The sequence below is a fragment of the Caloenas nicobarica genome, chromosome 4, assembly GCF_036013445.1.
Source record: "Caloenas nicobarica isolate bCalNic1 chromosome 4, bCalNic1.hap1, whole genome shotgun sequence".
In the NCBI taxonomy this organism is placed as follows: domain Eukaryota; kingdom Metazoa; phylum Chordata; class Aves; order Columbiformes; family Columbidae; genus Caloenas; species Caloenas nicobarica.
The window spans coordinates 50,642,833-50,666,839 of record NC_088248.1 but is presented as its reverse complement, the minus strand read 5'-3'; the positions used below and the strand labels follow the sequence as shown (position 1 = coordinate 50,666,839).

Below are 24,007 nucleotides of genomic sequence, written 5' to 3'. Positions count from 1 at the left end.
GATACATGTAATAAATCCTGCTACCATTAGGGCTTGTCAAGCTTCAAGAACTCCAAACGCGAACCTAATGAAAAGCCAGTTGGAAACACTTTCAGGCACGCAATGCCCCTGAATTTGGTAACTCTAGCCCTAGAGTCATCTAAATTACCCCAAACTTTTTTTTTTTTTCTTTTTCCTAATTTAGACTAGAAGTATCAACTAGAAATTAGAACAGACCATTGTATTGCAAGGCAGAAGTTTCTGGGGTTTTTCTTTCCTTTTCTTCCTCTCCCTACCATGTTCCTCCTTCCCCCCAACATATTGGATAGATGAAAAACGGTAAGGCTTAGTAGATAGGTTAACAATTATTTTATTAGTTTATAATACATACAGCTTAAGAAATGCTTTTAAAAAATTATATTGGAGTCCAATTCTGGGTCAGGTCAGAAAAAAACAATGCTGATGTATTAAATAATATTCTATAATTCAACAATAGATTCACTTCAGTAATTTAGCAGACATGGTTAAATACTCTTAAATATGCATATATACAATTGTGCAGACTTAAAAAAAAAAAAAAAGTCCTTTACTTCCTATCTTCTCCTCCCAAAGCCGAGCATCCTGTGAACACAGTACTGGCCTCTAAGCTTTCAGTCTCTCACCCAGACTTAAAATATTCGAAGAGGAATGTTACAATAGCGGAAATCACAGCAATCTTGCCTTCCTAAACGCTGTATGAGAGAAGATGCCCAACAGGCAAAATTACCATCATGTCTCTATAAACAGCAGTTTCCTTAATATCCAGTTCTAGGTTAAATTACTGCTTACGCATTTTCTGCCTGAAATGGATTTTTAACATAGTCAAAAATATTGGGGTTTAAGTTTGCTTTCTTGAAAGATAACATCCCTCCAGCGACTTATCATTACTGCTGCGTACATTTAACAAGTTTTTTTCCAAGCACATACAATCCGATGCAATTCTCTGCGAATTCTTTTAAAGCAATACGAATTACACAGGGCCAATTTAGCACCCGACACGTAGGCACTGTTCTGTTGTTTACTGTTCTCTCTAAAATGTGTCGTTGGAATTAGTTTGGTATTCTGATTGTCATACTCGGTCTTTTATGAAAACAAGAATCCAAGTCAGACTTTTCAAATCAGGAACGACTGATTTGAACAATTCCTTGTTACCTGACTGAACCAAATTGTCCATTGACGACATTAACAAGGATGTACACTGCATATACTAACAAGTTAGAAAGCCTGTTGCAAGCACAGAAGGATCAGAGATAAACATTTAGAGTGGATGAGTGAGATATTTATATTGGTACAATGAAATCAGTTTAAACACGGAGTCACTAAAAATACCAGTTATATGGCATGGCATCAGGATATCTGACTTTTTGAAAAATTTCTAAACACGATTTAAAAAATGGATTCACAAACCTAAAACACTGTAACAAAAAAAAATCTTCAGGTAACTATCAAGTCTAGTTTTCAGCATGAGGTAAAGTAACTTTCAATGATTAAGCTAATGGGGTGTGGGGGGTGCAGAGTGTATTTCAATAAACACTACAAAATCTACTATCTGCCCTCCAAAAGTGAGCATTTGTCACTCGTTCCCTTCTCCAGAAAAGCTACAACTAACTACAAAAATCTCTCTTACTCACCTGAACCTAAATTATCCTCACTGGATACTCCCCCTGGGCCTTAGATATACTGTCACATGACAGGAGCTGTCTGGACAAGGCAAGAATTTTCTTTGGGAACAATTAGCTGTGCATTGCAGGCTCCAGCTTAGGAAAAGACTCTTCCACCCTCGCTGCGCAGCTCTCATCAACGATTCTGGTTTGATCTGGATATTTTAAACTAAGAGATGCTGAGTTTAAAAGGAAGCTTACCTCAAAATCTGCATAATAGTAGAATTGTCTATCAATTAGGCATAATCAAAATAAACTAATAACACACTTGTTAAAATAAAAAAATTGTCTGAGAAGACAGTCTATGCAATTACTGAAAGGGATTGGTAGCTTTTACTTAACTTTCATTATTCAATACCATTTCATTCAGGTCAAAACTATTTTCCATCGTGCTTAGAAACTTCCAAACCTAATTCCCAAATTAAATCTTTGGGTGTTGCTTCTCTTAATTCCTGTTTCATCTTTTGCTTCACTAAATCTTTCCTAATGGTCTGCTGTATTCTGAGGAGTCAAGCATTTATGAATCTTTTTTCAATAAGGTAAATCTTAATGAAATATTAATGAGCTAAACGAAGTAGAATAATCTTTTAAAAGGACATCTTATATGAAAACAATAAAATGTAGTTTATAAAAGATGTATTACCCAGGTATCACGTAGTGGAGACACACACACCAGCAGAACAAGGGTCAAAATTTAAAGTTTCGTGCAAGGATTCTTTTTTTTTTTTAATTAAAAAAATGGCCTCTAATTCAGCCCATGCTGACTGAAATGTCAGCGTGCAAAAAGATGAAGTTCAAAAATTAATGAACTGAAACAACCCAAATGTATATCTGTAAGTAATTAAGAATAAATGCATGGTGTTTTCAGCAGTGAATTTTTTTGCTTCTAGAGTACTTCTCCCCTTGAAACATTTCCACTTGCTTAAGAATTACACCAGTAACCCGATTCACCCAGCCAACAGAGAACTTTACAAAGAATAGACACAGGAATTAAGAAGGTAGCACCATTAGAAATAATCACTCCATCCAAATCAGCAAAAAAACCCACCAAACCTTCATTTATCCTTATATGACATACTTTGACATTCAGCAGACTAATAAAACAGGGTAAAAGGAGCTATCGTAGCTGCATACTGGTAACATTCATAATGGTCATGCACATTACAATCAGAAGTGTTCTAGGGTGCTGTTTGCAAAGTAAGCCTTCATGCAGATAGGCATTCAGCTCATTAACTCCATTTTCGTATTTCCTATTAGTCCCTGAGAAGTTAATATTTCTACCTACAATATGGCTATTAAAGGCATTAGAATGATCATACACTTTTAGCTGTTTGCAATCAAAATGCAACGTGGCTTTAGGGAGAAGCAGCACAGAAATTACAGGAAATTAGCGGTGATTAATATAGATCTTATTTCTAAAATGCATTCTTTTCATAAGCAAGGTTGCTGAAGAGCAAAATAAATTATTTTAGTCACAGATACAATACTAGCCAGCGACACTTACCCTTAATAAGTCACTACTATGAATCCAAGACATTTGGGGCTCTGAGACGTCTCTAATTGAACATTTCCTTTATACAAAATCATCTGGATTTTGACCTAATGTAGGGTCATCATGATCCTTCTTTTAATTACTCAACAGCAGTGATAGGAGAACTCAAAAGAACCAGGGATTTTCTTCGCTTAACAAGTCTGTTGCCTCTTCAATTAAAGTGATCTCTTTAAATTGTTCAGAATTCAAATGGGTTTTTTTGGTGCACAATTTGCATTATTGCCAGCTGCTCAAAACCCATAAGCTAGGGCTCCCAAAACAAGGGGACCGATTTAAAATTAAGACTTTGGGGTGGGGGTGGAGGGAAGAGAATAAGGACAAGTTCTTTTTCTTTGCCTTCTGGCTTGTTACAGACTGCATTTTAAAGCTCTTCCTACAATCTTCAGGGTTATATAATGACATTGAGAAAAAAAATGAAAACTGACTTTTAAGTAAGCATGTGTCTCAGAGACAGAGTATTACATTTAAACACCATGGCCTCAAGATTTACAAAAATGTATCATTTAACAAATTGATTCAGAGATTATAATTTAAATCTAAGCACTGTGAAAAGTTTTTACAATCTAGTTGTTTTTGAGTATTGTGGGGAATTTTGCATTTGCATACATAGGTTACACAAAGTAGTAATTTTTTTGTAATAGCTCAGTAGAAGTCTTTTTAATAAATTATCTCCATAAACATTTTAATTTCTGGTGGAGTTTGCCAATCCCAGTATAAACTCCAAATCATAGCTATTTAACAACAGATGAGCTCTACAGAATTCTTCATGTAGGGTCAGACAGAAAGCCTTTCTCCCTCAGGACTTATTTCTACTTATTTCTACCTATCACTAAAAGGTTAAAAATAATTTAATTTGGTTGTATTTCAGTAGGAAAGGAATTTTTATTGGCCAGTTAATAGCCACTATAACTAAAAATAATAATAATTAGCTTTCACAGGGAGTCATTGATGCCTTCACCATTAGTTTTTCAGGCTATAGGTAAAACAGTCATCATTAACATCATTTGTTAAATTATTAATATCAAGTGGTTACCTAACTCTTACTATTCAAGGAAACTGGAAATAGATAAGGTTATTTTTAGAAATTGCTGAGCTGCAAGAAGCTGAACAAATTAGCACAACATAATACTTTTTTTAGCAAAGAGTAGTCTATGTCCTGGAGGTCCAACTATAGCTTCTGGCCTGCTCAAACTGTTGCTACTTCATCCTCTGCCAATTGGACAAAAAAAAAAAAAAGGTAATATATGCCTTCTCACTAGCATACAAAATAAAGAGATTCAGAATTTTAGAAACAACATCAAAGGAAAATCCTGAAGACTGCTGCAGGCATTAAAGAGTTGATTAAAGTTCCTGCCATGTTCAATTTCTATCGACGTAATTAATGAATCGAAAGGGATTATATGAAAATGTTTTATAACGTTCTTACTAGGTGAATGTACTACCTCATCAAGAGAGTAACACTTTTGAGCAAAAACTCATATATATATGTGTATATATATATACACACACACACATATATGCAGTTTCTCAAGTTTCCTGGTTGTATTTTAAGTCAGAGACATTATTTTAATAAAATATCAGAAATGCTTTAAGGGGCGATTAGCCTGGGCTCTTTACCAAGGGAGTTAACTATTTATTTGCTCAGAGCTCTACTTTAGATCCCTATACTAGAATTCTTAGAGAGAAACTCACAGTCAAAATACCAAAATGCCTGCTAACCAGGTAGATGACTGCAGATGCACCTAAAAGTAAACAAGATCTTAAACAGCACTAGTGCTTATGTGGAAGCTTTACTAACAAGATACTCTCTGTAAACCTGTAAGCCACACTCTATCCACTGCTCTGGTTTGAGCACACATCATGCTCAAATTAGCTTTACTGTGGGTAGGTTTGGATGGCAGGTAGGTAGCTGTGTCACAGAATCTGGTCTGGAAAGTCTGGGTAGTAAACTAAGGCGAATAGTTCACGCTGAATGCGGCGCTACTATGAACGTATCACAAGCCACATCCAATTTACCCCTCCACACCAATGAAAACTGCATCCGTGACACAAACCTATCTACATAGTCAACTGAAAACTTTGATAATAAAATCTAGGCCTTGTATGGGTCAATGGTCATTTTATTGAAAACTGACACTTGAAGAAATCAACATATATTTCTCTTCATCAGTACTTATCACCAGTTCAATTGCAACCTCTCCCCTGCACCTCCATCCTCCACAACACAACCCCAGCTGTCCCCAGTGCTGGCTGCTGCTAAAGCTTCTGGGTGAGAGGAGGAGTGCTGCAAATCCAGATTTGTGCTAAAGAAGAGGCTGAAATTGATTTTTAAAAAACTATAACCGCTTACTTTGGAGAGAAATGGTTGCGGGACACAGAAGACTGAGGCAGCACAAAACTGGTATTTGTCAATTAAAAAACCCCATATTTCCATCAAGTCAAAGAAACACACTTGTAGGCTTGTATGAAAAGCAGAGCTGAGCTATTTTCAAAGTAAACAGCAGGAATCCACAGACAAAAGCTGAGCAAAGGATGAGTTTTGGGAACAGATACAGAAGGCTTAGATTTAAGAAAGCTTAACACTTTCCAGACCACTCCCACTGTCAACAATTTAGGAATATAATACTCACTAGAGAATATTTTACAGATAATAAATATTTTGAAGACATAGAAAAATAGTTCACAGCATCAAGGTACCTGTAATGTATTACCTTGAAATAAAACTTGTATTTAAAAGATTAAAAAGAGAAGATTATTCTTGTAGTGGTATCATCTTTTCATTCATACAAATATTAAGCAGAGTATATCTGTTTTTTCATATATTCACATTATTGCTTGCTACCACAACTGTACAAGGAACATATTCTTAACTTACATTATTGTTCATGTACAGTAATTTTAGATATCTAATGCAAACTTTAAAATGCTTGAGTTGCAATTAAAAAACTATAATGTGTGAAGATATGTACAACTAAGATACAAGTAGAAGAAACTAAATAGAACTGGCCTGACCCAAGCATACACCATATATCCAGTTTAAAAAAGTCTTATACTTGTGCAGAAAACAAGCTTTGTAAACCAAAATGAGCAGAAACAAGGGTGCGATAAGTAGTTATCTAACACACTTAAACTTACACTGTTGCCCAGTGTACACTGCATTTGTCCCTGGAGCTGTACAGTTCACAATTTCTTCAATAACTTTTTTCTGCTTATGTGACTTTAAAACAACAAACAACAAACCCACCCTGAAAGGTCCTCTTGCAGAACAGGTTTTAATAAAACAACTCCTTCTGCGCCCCTGTGTACAGGATCTTGTAAACAATAGGAATAAAGCTGATATGTGGCATTAGCCTGAATTAAAACAGCTACATTATAAACTATAATACTAATATATTTTTGTGATCTTTAATCCTACTAACCAGATGCATGCAATTCTTTCAGTGATTCTCCTAGTCTAAGTAAAATAATTCTACTTTGCTGCTTTTTTTTTAAACCTTTAAATTAGAACTTTTTCAGAACCAGCTGACAGGACTTCTTCATGAAAAACACAGATTTCTACTAATGCAATGACATTTGGGTTTCAAAAAGAACTTTATCTCCTCCTTTTGCTGGAAGAGGCTAGCCAATATCCTAAAAAGAAATAAAAATATTTACAACTGACTAGTCACCGACAAAAGTTTAGGAAGATCTTTGAAGGTACTTCAGCATGTAAATAAATGATTAAAAGGACATAAACAATGTACAGTCAATTAGTTGTGTCATTTGGGGATAAAAAAATACCTGCTCACTTGTATACCATTTTCAGCTGTGTATTTATAGTAATATATACGTACACATACACACGCACACATATAAAAGACTCTTTGAAAATCAAGATACGTTAATAAACAGAAGTAGTAAAAGTAACAATAACTTCAGTAGTAGTTAACATTTGCATGAAATGACTTTGCAGAGTTTGACCAAATGCACTTAGACATGCTCTTATTACCAAAAAAAAAGGGGGGGGGGGGGAACCTAAAAACAAACAACAAACACAAATGAAACTGAAACAAAACAAAAAAATAACGAAAACACCACAAGATTCTGTAGAACCAACGCTATGTCACCACCAGGAGAGCACCAAGCAAGGCACCATTGGAAAGACAACATACTTTAATAAGTCTCTATAAATAAATCAAATGCTAATCTGGTCGAAAAATCGGTGTCTTTGGTAAAAATTCTATAAGGATGACCTGTATAAAAAGAAAACAAATATATATTAAATGGAAGGTGGCAGCAATCCTATTATTTATCACAATGCTAATTCACATGCTCTTTTTTTTTTTTTTAAGTACATCAAGTCATGATGACGATTAAAGATGACAGTGCTAGGGATTTTATTTACTTGTAAGGGGAGCTTGCCTTTCTAAGAAGTTAAAAAATAATTTCTAACTGGTTTTGATTGTAAAGGAGAACACAGCTTGGCTGCTTAGAGGGTAAACACTTCTATCTCTGATAGCATATGGGACATCAGAAGAGTAGTAAGTCTCCGATTTTATTTCTAAGGCAAACGCTTTTGAAATAATATCAAAATCAGGTGTATAAGTTTATCTTTAGAGATATTCAGAAGTTACTTATTGTTAGAAATTATGCAAGCTGCTCAAAATCCCTTGATCACTGACATGAGTCAATCCCTGGATGCTTCTGATATACCAGGGCTTCTGATACCCAGGCAAGGTTTCAAAAGGGGAGCAAGGAGTAAAGCTGAAACACTGTGCTTAAGCCAAAGGTGTAAAATATATTTACTTAATTTATTTAATTATTTATCTAATTTAGTATCTACAACAGTGGATTTAGAACCTCAAGTTGGCAAAGCACCAAGTTTTGGGTACAAGAGTCTAATTTAAATGATCTGTATCAAAAAAAGACGACAATAAGTGTTTATTATTTAAAATTAAATCATGAACAAAACATTAAGTGCAGTTTTCAAGGGACTAGCAACTTGGTCCACTGAAAATGAGAAAATGGTAGAGAGAAGTTTTGTAAAAAAGTTCTCATTAAATATACCCAGAGATAGTATGTTAGACATTTCACAAACTGAAAATAAAATCTTTGACCTTTATCCTGTAAAACTATATGCCCATGCTTACATATTATCAATGTAAGCAGGTAAGTTGATTTTAAATTGTATTTATAGAATGAATGTTCATCTGTAAATGTTGCTGAGCCATAGTATTTACAAACTATCATTGTATGTGTTTTTTTTCAATTTAATCCGCAAAACATCGGATGTGACAACATTTTCCTGTAGAAAAACAAAATTTGCAGTGAACTAAAAACTCTTCACTTAGGTATACCTAAAATCTACTTTCTGAAATTTGCTGTATTCCATTTTCAGTCACATCTCATGTATCTAAACCAAAAAAAAAAAATGTGGAATAGATGTTACAAAGAGTCTACTTATTCAGTGAACTGAAGAGTTTCTGTAAAAAAAGTGTTTTAAAGATTTTATGTTTCAGGTTAGAAAAAAGATCTAATGTAGAAACAGGAAAAATGGGAAGACGAAAAGAAAAATATTATTTTAATATAATTTACTATTATTTAATCACTTTTTAAATGCTTATATGCATGATAGCTTTGTTGTTTCAAAGAACAGGAAAAGTACCACATAATGAAAGATCACAGATAAGCTGGAACTAATACAGTAGATATTTCTTAAAGGTTAATCTTTCTTTTTAAAGTTCACCCTATCAGCTACTTCCCAGAGCATTAAAAGTAATTATGCAAATTCTAATGTTTCTTACATTTCAGCAACTTAATTTCATCCTGTTCTTTGTACCTCTAAGACATTTTGAAAATGGAAATAAAAACAGTACCAAAAAAACAGCAAGCCTATCAAACTGGAGTCCCACATTGGTCATCATTCATTTTAAACCACATATAACTTCTCACTGTATATTTCCAAGATGGGCTTATGGAGTCTCAAAGACTGAAATAAGTTAAAACTCCAGAGACTGACTTAAAAATATTTTAGTGACACCAATTGGAGATAAAGATACTTTGAAGACAGTTGACGTAAGGGGTAGTTAAAATCTAAAAAGGCTAAAGGTTTCTTAAGCTCCAATAGCTTTGTTGAAAGGTCGTCTTCCATACTTTTAGACTTCATTAGCATTATATAAAACAGCCATATCTGACTTGCTGCGTAACCAAAGTTGTGGTTATTCTTTATACAGCATCTAAAATTTCACACTCCATCAGCACATGTTCAAGCTATTTTATCTTGGCAATTAATTTATTATTTTTCAGAACACAGTGAAGCCTTGTTTTCAAGTCATTCATAACTTTATAAATCAGTCCTGCACATGAAACCGTGCATCTGTGAACCGTAGAAAATCCTTGCACTCAGGCGATTAAGCTCCTGACACCTTTACTGATTAATAATCATGAAAAGAATAAGATCAGAAGCAAAATAAATGATCATTTAATAGAGAAACTCACAAAACAGCCCTTTAACTTACATATTCCATCATGTTATTCGTTTCACATTTCCTTTTGCTTAGTCTCCAATGCAAGCACAGCTAGACAAGGAGGAAAGAAAAAGAAGAAAAATGAGCTGTATTTTATTGCAGCACACAGACTAGCCCATTTGTCCACCTTTCATATTTTTCGTTCAACAAAAGCATCTGTTTCCATACTGTGCAATTCAAACTCCAACAGTACGAAGCTGCTCCCTGCGGCACTCACCTTGTGGTATAACCTATTGTTTTCCCATTCTAATAACTTCTCAATCGATCTTCGTGTCTGGAAGACAAATGAGAAAGAATTTTACTCTTGACTGGTTTTAGAAAAACTTTGTTTTGCAGCTGCTTTTGTGTGAAAAGGAGAGAGGTACAGGACAGTGACTGAGTACAGGGTGGTCTGTAATACTATCAAAACTTCTCTGGTATTAAATAGTAACTAGAACAGAAATAACTTTTTATGACACCCAGATAGCTACCTCACACCACTCTGGAACAGAACCTGCTTTCTGGTTCTTCCAGCAGTTGTAACTTTAAAACCACAGAAATTTTGAAGTGGCCTGAGTATAAGAGCAGGAACACGCTCCCCCAGTGTCAGTGATCTAAAAGCACAGCTCGACAAATGTTGTGAACTGTTTTGTAGTGCTGTAGGTCAGGTACGAATATGCAGTACTCTAAACAAAAGAGATGGTTTTGTTACTTTCATATCCAGATTTTAGAGACTGAAAATCAAATGCAGAAAGTTGCAGTAAATTGCACAAATGAATATTACTAAAGCTGTGAGTTGTATAGAGAGCAAACCCAATATCTAGGACTCTAAAGCAAAGTTTTACTGCCTATATTGTCAACACTTGAGATAGAGGATCCCGAAAGCTGTTCTGCACAGCTTTTTAAGATTATGCACACTAGTATGAAGGGATGTTCTGTGCTGTAAAGTTTCACAGCATTTTGAACATAATTATTCAGTTATATTTACATTTGAGAAATACATTCTGACATTTATGGTCATTTGACTGCCAGAATATATACTGCTTAGCTCTAAAGGGGATTTGCTACTGACTATGAATAAAAAGAGGATAATTCATGGTGCCAGGTGTTAAGATGAGACCAACAGAGCTGCAGGTGCAAAAGGACGGAGCAATGACAAGGATCAAATACAACTTAGTGCAGCTGCAGCTTCCTTACAAGGCAGAGAGGGGTGAGGGGAAGGGATGAGAAAGCATCTTGCTGTTATTACTACAAAATACAAGTACTGTAAATGAACCTTAACAAATCAAACTAAATGGTCTCACAAGAAACAAGAATGTCTGGGCAAAATAAAAATTAGACAACAAATGATTCATTTCCCACCAAATAGTAACATCTTGGTTTTCAAACATCAGTTTCTCTCTAGTTTAACACCAAAGCGGCTGTGGGGAAACCCATCTAAGCATGTACTGTGGTCACATGATTAAAAATTAGATCATGGCTATCTATAAGTATTCATTACGCTGAATTTTTTTTACATCTTATTTTAAAAAGTGCAAGTCGTGGAATAATCAGAAGGTGGATGTGCTAGTGACTAATTCATCACCTCAATTGGGAATTGAGTATTTCTGGGGTTATTGTTATTATTATGTTTTTAAAGACAGTGCCCTTTAACAATAATCAGTAGACCTCACTTGTTTCTTTGTAAAGATAGCCTTTTAGAGTCTGCTCTCCTTTTAAATGAAAATAGGGCAGCAGTTATGGTCACACTTTTGTTAATTTAGTTGCCAGTCAGCTCCAAATCAAAAGAAAATAAGGCTGCAGAGTGTAATTAACATTCAGTTCAGTCGTTTTGTCCCTTGTCTAGCCCCCAAGCTTTGTTAAAATTGCCATCTGAATGCTGAAGGCTGTAGGGAAATCGATTTGATTCTAATCGCACCATGAAAAGAACATGATCTAACTGCTTTCAGCCCTCCGTAAATCTGTACTAGGTCTTTAGCACAATGCAACTTCCAATTTAAAAAGCACTGAATGTCTCGTCAATGACTTTGTGAAGAAAAAAGAACAAGGAGCAGACATAAAAATTCCAATAGTTGTTTAAGCATTAAAGTTCATTTGCATCACAGCAAACCTGAAAAGGGCTGACCTCTCAAACCGCCTCTCAGGTCTATGAAGTTGTAGCCTTGACAAGCTCACATTGACAGAGCTCATTGACTCTGAAAGGCTACTCTATCAATAGTGAAAAATGGCAATAGGTTCTACTCTGAGCAGGCATCTGCCTGCCCACCCGCTGCTAAACCAATGGCAAAACGGATTCAAAACCTGAATCTACCTTGTAATCTTCCTTTCTAGGACCTTTTAATAACAGATTAAGATCACTATACAATATAATTTCATTGTTTGCCCCAAAGAGTGTGAAAAACATGCAAGCTTTTCCAATTCCAATAAAATTGCATCTGTATTACAACGCATACACATAAATAAGAAACCGATAGGTAGTTATGTACTATTAATTGATTTATTTAAATAAGAAGCCAGTTTAAAGTCATTTGACTACCATGAGATAAAAATACAAGCAAGCCCAAGACCACAGTTATTTATGTTCCCAGAGCCTTAAATACAATCTGCCTGTAGAATAATTTGAGATAGTCACAGCTCCCTAACCACGCCATATTATCAATACAGAAATGTTAATGAAAATTAGACTGGAACATATTTCTGAAAACCTCAGAGCTTGGCATAAAAAGAAATTAATTAAACAGCATCACACAATTCACTATAGTAAGTTTTCTTCCTACTTGACAGGTGAAAAAAAGCACTTGCACGTGCAGCTTAATTAATCACTGCTCTTGACATCTCAATGATTTACAGTGAGGAGCAGGTGAGGATATACAAAACCAGAACGGAACACTTGATTTGAGTGTAGCATTTCCAGCACACTAGGATGACAAGCTTATATATTCTATCAATGGTGTACAGAAAAACCCATACAGCAAATTATTTGTTAGCTACAACAAAAGCACAAATTAAGTGGAAGAGAAACTTGCTTATTAGGAAGATTTAATACTATCCAGCTCTTAAAATTTTTTTCTTATAAAACCCAATCCAATATTTGAGCAAAGCTAAAACTGCGATTCAAGTACACTTTTTAGCATACCAACGATAAGCAAGTATGCTTTGTAACATACTTCCTGAAAAAAAGCAGTGTTTTTAATGTTATCCACAGATTTTTGTGAAATAAACCTCTTCAATCAACTTTCTAGATGCAACGTTTAATGAAACATTCCTGTAAAATAACTGACTAAAGATATTCATGTTTGGCAGTGTCTTTTGAAATATCAGGCTACCAAAAAAGTCCAATTTGGAATACACTTTCACCAATGCTTATTGCTCCCAATTAAGTAAAATAAAGTTTTGCTCTTGAACGTGGAAGACAAAAAAAAAAAAAAAAAAAAAGAGGAAAAGTATGAACTTTTCATGCAGAACCAAGGCAATACTGAATACAAATAGTGTGTTACCTGTATTACCAACTGCAAGATCTTTCTCTTATGTCTTTGCAGTGTCTAGTGAAGTTAGCTCACAACTCCAGCTGCAGTTCTGTGGGCTGGGAGGCTGTGCAGCCCCAGGGCCCCCTCTCACAGTGCATGACCTGGAACACGCACGCTACGCTAAACCGTACTAGTGAATGGGCCAAAGCCTCCTCAACTCCTGCTGTAAATCAGTGAATGACTGGTACAATATTAAACAAAAGGATCTTACATGACTCCCAAAATGGTGCTAATTTGAGTACCTCCCTTTGTCTTTATCTAAGCAGGGAAACAACATGGACAGTAACGACACAATCCTCCACTATGAATTTTATTTGTAGTTGTCTGGGAACAACAGAAGGATCTCTTGCTACATGCATTTGATCTTGATTTCTCATTTGAAAACCCCAAAACATACGTAAATGTAGTGCAACATTAGTCCAATATATAGTACCTGGAGATTTTCAAATTACTTTGTATAAAACTTTATCACAATCTAGTATTAATAACTTTTAATATTGCCCTAAAAATACTTTATGCTCAAATTTCAAAATACAAGAAGACAGATTTTTGTTGATTTTCCTGTGACGAGAATTTGTATTACACCCCATAGAAGAAAGGGTGAAGCATTCCATCAGAGGTCTGAACTACACCATCCCCACTCACTCAAAGAGAGAAATGATGGAAGCAGAAATTTCTGTTCATCCTCCAAACAAAGACATACCTTACTACAAAATTTATACCCAAGTGATTCAGTTATCAACGCAAACAATGAAATATAAAGTCAGAAGATATTTGAGTCACACAATTGTACGCTCACTTTCAACATGCCAGAGCATCCCCCAAGTCAATTTTGAGGCCCATATTGGTGCCACAACAATGCCCAAGCTGTACTCGGAACATGTATAAATGAATTACACATTTCTTTATCTGTGCTGAGAAAGTCTCCACCTTGAACACTGTCCCCCAAATAAACCCTTTAGAAATTGTAACTTGGTAACACTCCCTTCTTATTGAGGAATTCTCTATTTGAGAAGGACGACAAAGGTGAAACTGGAGTTGATTTCAGATCCTGACGCCCTGGAATACCTGCTTCAGCATGTGCCATAGTTTGAAAAGGTGCCTGTTCAACCACATAGGTGCATCTTGCATCATCTTTCCTATTAGTAGCTAGGATGTTTCTTACTGGAGACTATTGTAAGGGTGCTCATCCCAGAAGCAACTGCAGCATCCATGCAAGAAAGTGAGTGAAATCCATACTACACAGATCGAAGAGTATCTGGAAATAAGTGTGGCATTCTGGAGCTTTTTGTATGATCTTGAAATAACTGCCTTGTCCAACACGATTACTATTGCCGCACCTTGTCCTACCTTACAGACGATTCTGGGCAGAAACTGAACCCAGACCAAAGCACAGATCAAAGCTCTTGATCAGGCGAAGAGAAATATAACCAGCAGAATTTTGGAGCAGAAGAACTGACAGCATCAAATTGACCTCAGGAAACCTCCCATTCTAAAAGACAGCCCTGAGGATACCATCCCATATCCTCACACAATTCATAAACTGACCTAATTTGTACAGGTCTCAGCCCTGGGTTGGTACATCACAGAAAAGATGAATTTAAAGCCTTATTAATCAAATCAGATCAACTACTTTCTGGAAAGGTCTCTTCCACCAAATTGTCTGCTGATTTAAAGAGGACAGCAGCGTTATTTCACATTACTGCATGCAACAGTTTTTAATATCTAAGCCAAAGACAATTCCTCAGAGACTCTGGTTACCTTGATTCTCAAACTTCTAGAGTGTTTAAGAAAGCACTAAAGCCATGAAATATGTGGAGAATGAAGAACGTGTACAGAAGCAAACACCTCATATGCACTAAGCAGGAGTGCAATGGAGAACATCTTATATTCTCACCAACGTATTAACTGATAGATAGTGGAAGAGGATTTTCCAAAGTCATTTTGGTCTGCAGTAGAAACATGTGGCAGAGACAAATTATCAGTTCAAGTTCCTAAAAGTTGATTACAAAAGTGTTATATAAATCTCCTCTCAAATACAGACAAGCCAAAAGATGCAAGGTGCTAAGGCCACTGGTATTTTAGCCCCCCTCTAATAGCCAAGTCACCAAAGAAGCGTAGCTAGCTGCTTTCTGTAATGAGATGACAGTGACTAGAGCCAACCATTGCAGAAACTTCACACTACAGCAAAGCCTAGCAGAAGAAATGGTCTTGACCTTGGCAGAATGAACACACTTCCTTTGAGACGGTCTAGCTGAGATGTGGAAAAACACATTCCACAGGCAGACAGATGTTGAACTGATCCATGAAGTATCAGGATTACAATTACGTTGTTACTTGAATTTGTAAAGAAACATTTTTAATTCTTTTGTTCTAGGATTAAATTCTAGCTCTGATTCTTTGTCATCGTAATGAAACAAAACCCATGAAGGTCAGCTTCCTGCAAACAAATTCAAATCTGGCTATGACAATCTAAAGCATCCACCTCCTGCTGAAGGACATTCTCACAGAAAGGGCCACAGAAAATGAAAACATAAGATGCAACTGACTGCAACAGGGATGAAAATAGGACTGAATGTCCACCAAACAACTCATCTGGTATCATCCACTGTGGGAAATTATAAACTGAACATGAATGAAAACTCCACCTCTATCTTCTCTTTTAAGATTAAAGAGATATTAATTTCAGTCTCCATCGTTTATTTCCAAAATATCCAGTACTATGCAACAGAACATAGCTAATGGCCAGTGCAGGTGCAGAAACTAAAGAATTTCAGGTTACATCTCTATCAGGAAATTAAACTGCGCCCAGAAATATTCCCATTCACTTGAAGCCAGCTGGCAGGGAACAGTTTACATCTGTATCAGTAAGTTTTCATCTATATCAGTAGGTTTTCATAACCTCCCAGCCACTCATGGTACCTGAAGCATTCTGGTAATGCCTAGGAATTGTTACACAACACAAATCCAGAGCCTGCCAGGGGTCTCACCAATTATAAAGCACCAGTTCCCAGGAACACTCCCAGGTGTAATATATTGGTATGTAGGAAGCCTGACTCCTGCTGTTAGGAGTGTCTAAGGGCAGGGACCAAGAATGGAAGAGAGGCTACATGACCAGAAAGACTGAAAGACAGCACAACTTAACAAAATAACTCTAGAAGGCCCTGTAAAATCCAATGCTTTGCTAGTGTGCATGCTGAACAGAACGATTTCTCTGAAAGGGACAGCCTCTACAGTGTCTTGCCCATCTAGAATTGAACCAGAAAATTACAGAATCCCACACAGGTTGATCCTGCAGTTGGATAACCAGTTTAGAAAAAACAAATCTGGCTACTAAAAAAAAATTTCCATCATTATTAATCTAAATTCAGGATTTAATCCAAATTTCAGCAAAAATAATTTTATGGAGAACAAAATGAAAAGTAACAAGTCACTTTCCACTTCACATGTATGTTTGGTACAATAGAAGACTTACCAACTCTTTCAGTTTTCTCTTTTGTAGAAAAATGCCCCCTCATCCCCCCAACTGTTTTTTTCAGCAGTCATGTTCCTTGAACTACTTTTTCTTTTTTGTTAAATAGCAAGTTACTTTACTTATACATAGTGCTTGAGAGTGCTCCACTTACGCAGAATATGTTTTACCTTGGTTTGTTTAATACAGTGAAAAAGTGAATACATTCCAGAGCAAGACTACTTTGAGAAAAAGAGAAGAGGCACAGCAGTATCACTACCTCACACTTGCCAGCAGCCCATTCTAGTCTAACATTTGTTTTACAGTAACACAGTCTAGAAAATTATTATTCAGTGAAGTGCTTTCTACTTATTTTAATTTTATAATATGAATTGCAGATAGGTTTGCATTCTAATTCAGTGTTAATATAGTTAAACACTCAACAGTGTTTGCATATGCTCCCTGATTGGCATCATCTACAGGTTGCTAAAGACAAAATCCTAGAAGTCACCCTTCCTAACCTGCCTTACAAATCTGACAACTAGCTAGACCATTTTTAGCGTGCTCTTTTAAAATAGCTCTATGCAAATTTCAACTAGCTCATATTCATTTTTTTAGAAACATGTCAAATTGGACATGAAAAGCAATACAAAAAGCAATATTAAAACCAAACCACTGCATGAGTTACGGCTCTCTCTGTACACTTTAGCCATCACAATGTAAAGGGCACTTAACATGGAAATGTTAATCCTACACGTATTATTTCAATACGACGTTCAGAGATACCATCCTAATTACAAATGCAATTAAATTTTAGATGGCATTTAGAATATTCACTATAGAAACCAAAGATATAGGCTGCATTTAAGATTAATATAAAACCTATTATTAAGAATACATGAAATTACAAATTTAACTTGAGAATACATAATTTTTTAAATATTAAAGGATTTGCATTTGCTTTATAAAGGAACAAACTAATATTTTGTGATTTACTTCTATTTGTAAGTGTTCTTCATGCCAATCTTATTGCCCTGCCCCCCTCCCCAAGTAGGTTTGCAAATTAAAAGACATGACAGAACTATCTGCTCCCACACCTCATCATGCACCAACTCACTACCCTTTTGGAAAGCACATGAAAACCTGATAAACCTTTACAGGGTGCTTTGAAGGAAATAAAATCTGATTTCAGAGACAGAAGAAAAAAAAAAAAATCACAGAGCCATATGCATCATGATTTCACATTTATAATGTTCTACAAGCAGTGCCACTTAGTGACTCTTCTGACTAAAATTATAGTGAACACTTTTTAAATAAATGTATACCAGGTCTGAATCTCCTGATTCTTTTAAAGTTTTCACTTCATTTTTTTTTTTCATTTCATTTCATGATACTAAAAGAGAGATGATTTTAAAGACCTCTGAATATATTTGAAGACAATGGTCAAGAATGCCTATTTGATATATACAAGTTCTACTTTTAAAAAGTTTTACTAAGCTGACTTGAGCCAATATAGAGACCACACGTGTTCTGGTTAGGATAAACATAATAAATACTTTACAATTGTAGAGATTCTCCCAAACTGAATTACAATGTAAATTGCCACAACAGAGACATCAAAACCAAGGCACCTTCGGTCTTATGTAATTGCCTTGGAAAAGCATTATGGTATTAGACTCTCTCCAATGCCAAGTCCATGGCAGACAGGCAGAGGAGGAAATACATATTTCCTTCCATTTTTTAAATAAATGTAATGTATTTGTAACTTAAATAACCTGAGCTAATGTATTTCAACATCAGTATCATCCACTGACAAGCAAGACTACTGTATTTAAGAAAATACATTCCAGCTCCTACACCACATATTTAATCAATACTTTGGAAGCCATAATTAGCTTATGTTTATATAGCATTATGAAGATGTAAACTGCTACATAAGTGGCAGCTAATGGTGAGGCTTGAGCAACATTCATCAGCTTTGTGTGAATTCACAAACAAACAAGTAGCTCTTGAAAGTATTAGTACAGATCACTCTTAAATATCTCACTCTATTCATTTTAAGAGACTGCCCGTGGACCTTCTGAAACATGCAATTTACATGTACAATACCAGCTTTCAAGAAATCTAATAGTACTGCAATTCTATCATAGCTTTCATTGTTACCGCTTCTGTTGAAATTATTTATCCTATTTACACATCGGAAACTACACCATTTAGTTAACAGTGAAAATGAGTGTCAATTCATATGAAAAAGTGGCTTCAAATGGGCACCTCAGCCTGGAGTGCTTTTTGAATTATAATTCACTGTGTCATTCTTTTTATTTAAAGAACAGTAACTTAAAGACTTAATGTTCATCTGTAAAATCTGGAGCTTGTCCCAGAAAGGATGGTACAATCTCTGAGTAAAACCACTGAAGATCATTGACAATCTAAATCTGCAAATGAGGGACTGTATTTCCTGTAATTTCTTGTAGCTTTTTTTCATTAAAATTGAATAAAGACCACATAAAAGGAAAGAGGCAATAAGATATTGAATCAAATTAAACATTTATTCTACTGGTGAAGAGTAGCAGGCTTTTTCTCAAATACCTCAATGCAAAAGAAGAAAGGAAACAATACTGTACAAAGACTTCCAAAACTAGCACTGAACAAAGCACTGAAAAGAAAAATACAGTGAAGGGAATGCTTTCATTGCATGGAAATGCATTAAAGTGATATAATTAACAATTAAACTTACAAATGTCTGTAACTTAACAAATTTCTAGTTTGAAGCACCTGCTGATTTAAGGAGACAAAACCATAACTTATTTTTCACTGTAACAAAAAGCCAAATATATATTCCCATTGTACGCAAACTTTCAATAATTGTCTGTAATTTCAAAAATCATACTTACACTTTCCCACATTAGAACTAAAAAAGTCAGTGAAAGGCAGCAAAAAGACAGAATACAGAGAAAGATTAAGAGAATTATTGTAACCTCACATACTCTGGAGCTGCAGCTTTCGTTTTGTCTACATGAACCTTAAAAAATGTTTCTCTGAAAAGATCTACAAAGTATACCAGCAATTTCAGAGCATGGTAGATTGGTTCAGCCTCATTAAACCAGGAATTTCTTAATTGGTCATTCTGAGAAAAATTATTCTTTACTAAAAGTAAGAAATTGTACAGTTGCAACTTGTTTAATAAAATTCTTAACTTGAGAAACACTCCCACTTGTTAGCTCACTGTACATACAATTCAACAAAACAAATTTGTTAGTCTTCTATTTCCGTAGAAAAGGAGAAAGATGAAGGCTGGTATATTTTTATTGTGTGATTAAAATATGTACTACACAAATTTCACTTCTACATGGGAACACTCCTATTCTGCTTTCGGAAATCAAACCCTTTAATTATATAGTCTTGAGAGTCTTTTGTGACCACTGCAGCAAAGGACGTAACAGGTCAGTTCCAAGTAACTGTCCTTTCACTAGGAATCACTTATGACTGGGCTGAATTAGCAAAGCTCTCTGGGCAACACTTCTCAGTCAAGTGCAGGTACTGTAAAATAAGTAACATTTTGTTTATTGTTCATTTGTTGTAATTGTTTTACATTATGAGTGTCAGTGGGAAATAATCCTTTGTATCTAAAAGCTGAAGGGAAAAAACAGGCACATGTCATCCTGAATCCCTGCTTCCTCAAGATGCGAATTGTGGCTGTTGTGATTATATCTATGGCTGGAGTCTGGCCAGTGAAAGATCTGAAGAAGTCAAGGTGCTGAAGATCATTTGGTCAACACAACCCTCTTCCAAGGCACAGTAAAGTCAGAGATGAGCAGTACAGTACAAGAGTTCAAATTTAAGTGATTACTTCACTCTGAATACATTAGTCTGCTATGCATCAGCACAACTGCGGCACTAGCAGCAAACCAAAATAGTCTATGGATTATTTTTTTTTTTTAGTGGAAGAATATTAAGTTGCTTTTTGTCACAGTTCTACTGCAATCTACTGAGCAAACTACAGACTGAAACCTAGATGAACCAGGTTATATTTACAACTGCTGCCAGTTTGCTGAGCAGCTCTAGGTAATTCACATCATACAGTGTCTCTCACTTTCCCCACTTCTAGGCAAACACATACAATTAGTTTCCTGTGCTTGTCACAGCACTTTGACATAAACTGATGGGAAGTCCTGCATAGAAGAGAAATCTTACAAGTTTGTGGACGCAATTCAGAACTGATATCTTAAAGAGTACAAAACCTGTCATTCCAGGTAAAAGGGATTTAAAGGATTTAAATCAATTTCTACTTTCCTGAACTGCGTCTACAAAAGAAGTAAGTTGGATCCATTCTATTCAAGCATTTGAAGTGGCAGTAACTTTTCACCGCTTTTCTGTGAGCAGCTGCCTTGAAGAGAGTCATTACAAATTCTTGTTTCCTATACTAGAATTTGCAAATATGTCCTTGAAAATATTCCACAGCTTTCCTCCTTACCTCCTCTACCAGAAATAAAGCATTTCCCAGCCAGGTCCGGGATTAAGAGTTATAGTTTGGGAAAGCATTCTAGTCCATTTCAGTTTGCCCTTAAGAAGACAAGTCAGTAAAGTCTTCTCTACCTTATGTTCCCCAAATTCCCAACCTACACCAAATTCTGAGTTCTCTGCCTGACAGACAACCCTCTAAGCAGATATCTATTGGCGGAGCTGCTGACATGCACAAATGATGCTGCCACAAGATCTGAAGTCTCCAAATTGACTTAAAGGATTTTCATTCTGGAGGAATGAAAAAACTGCCAAAACACAGGTATTCAGTGCCACCAGTGTTGAGCACCACTGTGCCATCCACAGTGGCACAAGATACCATGTTCAGGCAGCTGAGTCCTACTCTCAATTTCACTAATGCTGGACATCCAAGTTTCAGCCTGAGTCACCCAGCCTTAAGTGCAGGAAAAGGTGTGTACCAACTTTTAACAGGAAAAATGCATCATTTACTGACAGCCTGGGCCATACCTCTAGGATGACTTCTGGAAATTCAGCCTCAAGTTTCTGTCCTTGCTCCTGCTGTTCATTCTCCGAGACTCTTCTATCTTTATGCAGTCTGTATACTATAGCAACAATTACACAACTAACTGCTTTCCAGCCTCCTCTAAACAGAGTATTCATGTATTTTTTCCAGATTTATCCTTTTGTCAGGGAGCTTACCTTAACTTCTATCCCACACAACTTTCGAGAGAAGCACTTCTCTGTTGCTTTACCAGGTTCCCACACAGAACCTCCTTCCTCAGCTTCAAACCCTGTTTTCTGGCCCCAGATGCTACAAGCCCCTGCCTTTCTTCTGATTTAGTTTAACAATGTTTACAAAGTTGATTATTTGTGACTTATGGTAGTAAATTAAGAGACACCAGCTCAGAAGATGAGGGCTTGTGGCATCAGCCACTACCATGCAACATCCTGCTATCATTTCCTGCTACAACAGCCCATTAGGTGAGCAAAAAGGGTCAAATGAAAGAGCACCAAAAGCTTTCTCCTGTAGAAGTTAAACATGGGCAGTAGGAATGCAAGTTTCTCTTGTGTTCGTAAAGCCCAGAGCTAGGCCTAGCATGCAAAAGGTAATCTTCTCTGCAAGCTAGCTAGGTCACCAACTTATCTGTTGAAGTAATCATCAAATTCTAATTTCTTCTAACAGATTTTCACAATATGGGTATACGATCATTCTACAGCAGACTTACTAGTTTGTGACAGCCTAAAAACATAAAACCTATGGTCTGATATAATTCACCCTGATACCAACAATATTTTTTCCACAGACTCCAACATTACCAGGAGACTCTTCCACCTTATTTTGTATACAATTAAAACTAGTCTTAAAAAAATCTCTCAAAAGGACTAAACATTAAGACCTTAACACAGAAAGTTAGACGACAGAAAAATGTGTACAGGTTTTGTTATGATCAGCATTCATTCTATACTTTTTTTTTTAATGCCTTGATTTACCAACCCTGTAAAATAAGGACTTCAATAAATAAAAGCATGATGATGTTCAGAGTATGGAACTGTACACTATTTGTGGCACTAAGAGGTATTACATGAGAATATACACAAGCCTTGCCATGAAACGGCAAGATGAACAGTATCAACAGAGAGGAGAGGATGGGGAGGCACAGAGACTTCTTGTAAAGTAGTGAAATAGGACTAGTCAAAAACAATTTTTATGCACATGAAAATAAGAGAGATGGGAGGGCAGCCTAATTAACTGCACTGAGGGAAGGGAGGTGAAAAACAGGCACTTGCAATGAGCTTCTGTTGTGAGCAATACACAAAGAGCCAAATGTACACAGACAAAACACTACTTTCTAGTTGTTGATGTAAAAAATAACCTTTTACTAATCTAGAGCTTGGAAGGAAAATCCAAACCAAAAAATTTCATTATTATCTTAAAAAAACCAAAACAAAACACCAACCAAACAACCAACCACACACAACTATTTGGGCAACAGTGTAATCAGAAGCTCCTCACAACAAACTGCCACTCAATCACTGTCAAATTCTGTTAATCCAAGCGTATCACAGAAAAGATGCAGCTATTTAAAAAGTATGTTGAAAGTTACTGTAATAATAATAAGTGCTGTACAGTACACGGTTCTAGCAGAGACATTCAGCTCTACTAGCACTCACTGAGTTATAAGCTGAAAGTTCTGACTTCTGTCTGTTGTAACTTTAACTAGCACGACAGACAACTGATACCAAAATGTATTAAATCAATCTGATTTAAATAAGTTCTAGCACACAGTTTTTAAAGGAGGAGGAGCGGGGGGCGGAAAAAAAAGGAGAACAAACCAAGTAGAAGTCTATCAAAAATTATAAGAATAGTTCAACTTACTCTTTTACTGAGGCAGATAACTGGCCACATACTACAACCTAAAGTGCAGCAGCAGCAAAGGCAGCCACATAGGAGCCATCGTACATTAACTGGAAGGTTCTTCTTAAGACAACTGTTAACTCTGCTGATGCTGGCTTTAAATTCTTCAGGTGCAACCTGCAAAGAGGAAAAAAAAAAACCACCAAACACCTAGTAACACAGCAGTGTGATTTATTACTCCTACAATGGTCTACACCTGGAATTCTTGGTTTTGTAACAAAATCTTAACTCTAATTCCAAATTCCTGTTCACAGATACTCACCTTTCCAGTTAAAGATGAAGGAAATTCTGCTTCAAATTTGTTGCTTAGTCCAAACCTACCAAAAAAAAACCAAAAAACCACAAAGATCATACCAAAATTATAAATAAGCCAAATCCATGCCACAAGTCACAAGTACATCATAATACTCTCAGG

The 24,007-nt window shown here is 35.9% G+C and overlaps 1 protein-coding gene across 1 annotated transcript in view; it reads right to left on the bottom strand.

The window, feature by feature from the left end:
- Positions 1-417: 417 nt before the first annotated feature.
- The window catches only part of CHIC2 (cysteine rich hydrophobic domain 2), a 31,953-nt gene continuing 8,363 nt past the window's right edge, over positions 418-24,007 (bottom strand). The window contains exons 2-6 of the mRNA XM_065634486.1: positions 23,855-23,909; positions 23,554-23,709; positions 9,955-10,011; positions 9,729-9,788; positions 418-7,463 (exon numbers count right to left, since the gene is read on the bottom strand). Of these exons, the coding sequence (XP_065490558.1) occupies positions 7,413-7,463; positions 9,729-9,788; positions 9,955-10,011; positions 23,554-23,709; positions 23,855-23,909 (379 nt within the window). The 3' untranslated portion in view covers positions 418-7,412. The remainder of the gene's footprint in view (positions 7,464-9,728; positions 9,789-9,954; positions 10,012-23,553; positions 23,710-23,854; positions 23,910-24,007) is intronic.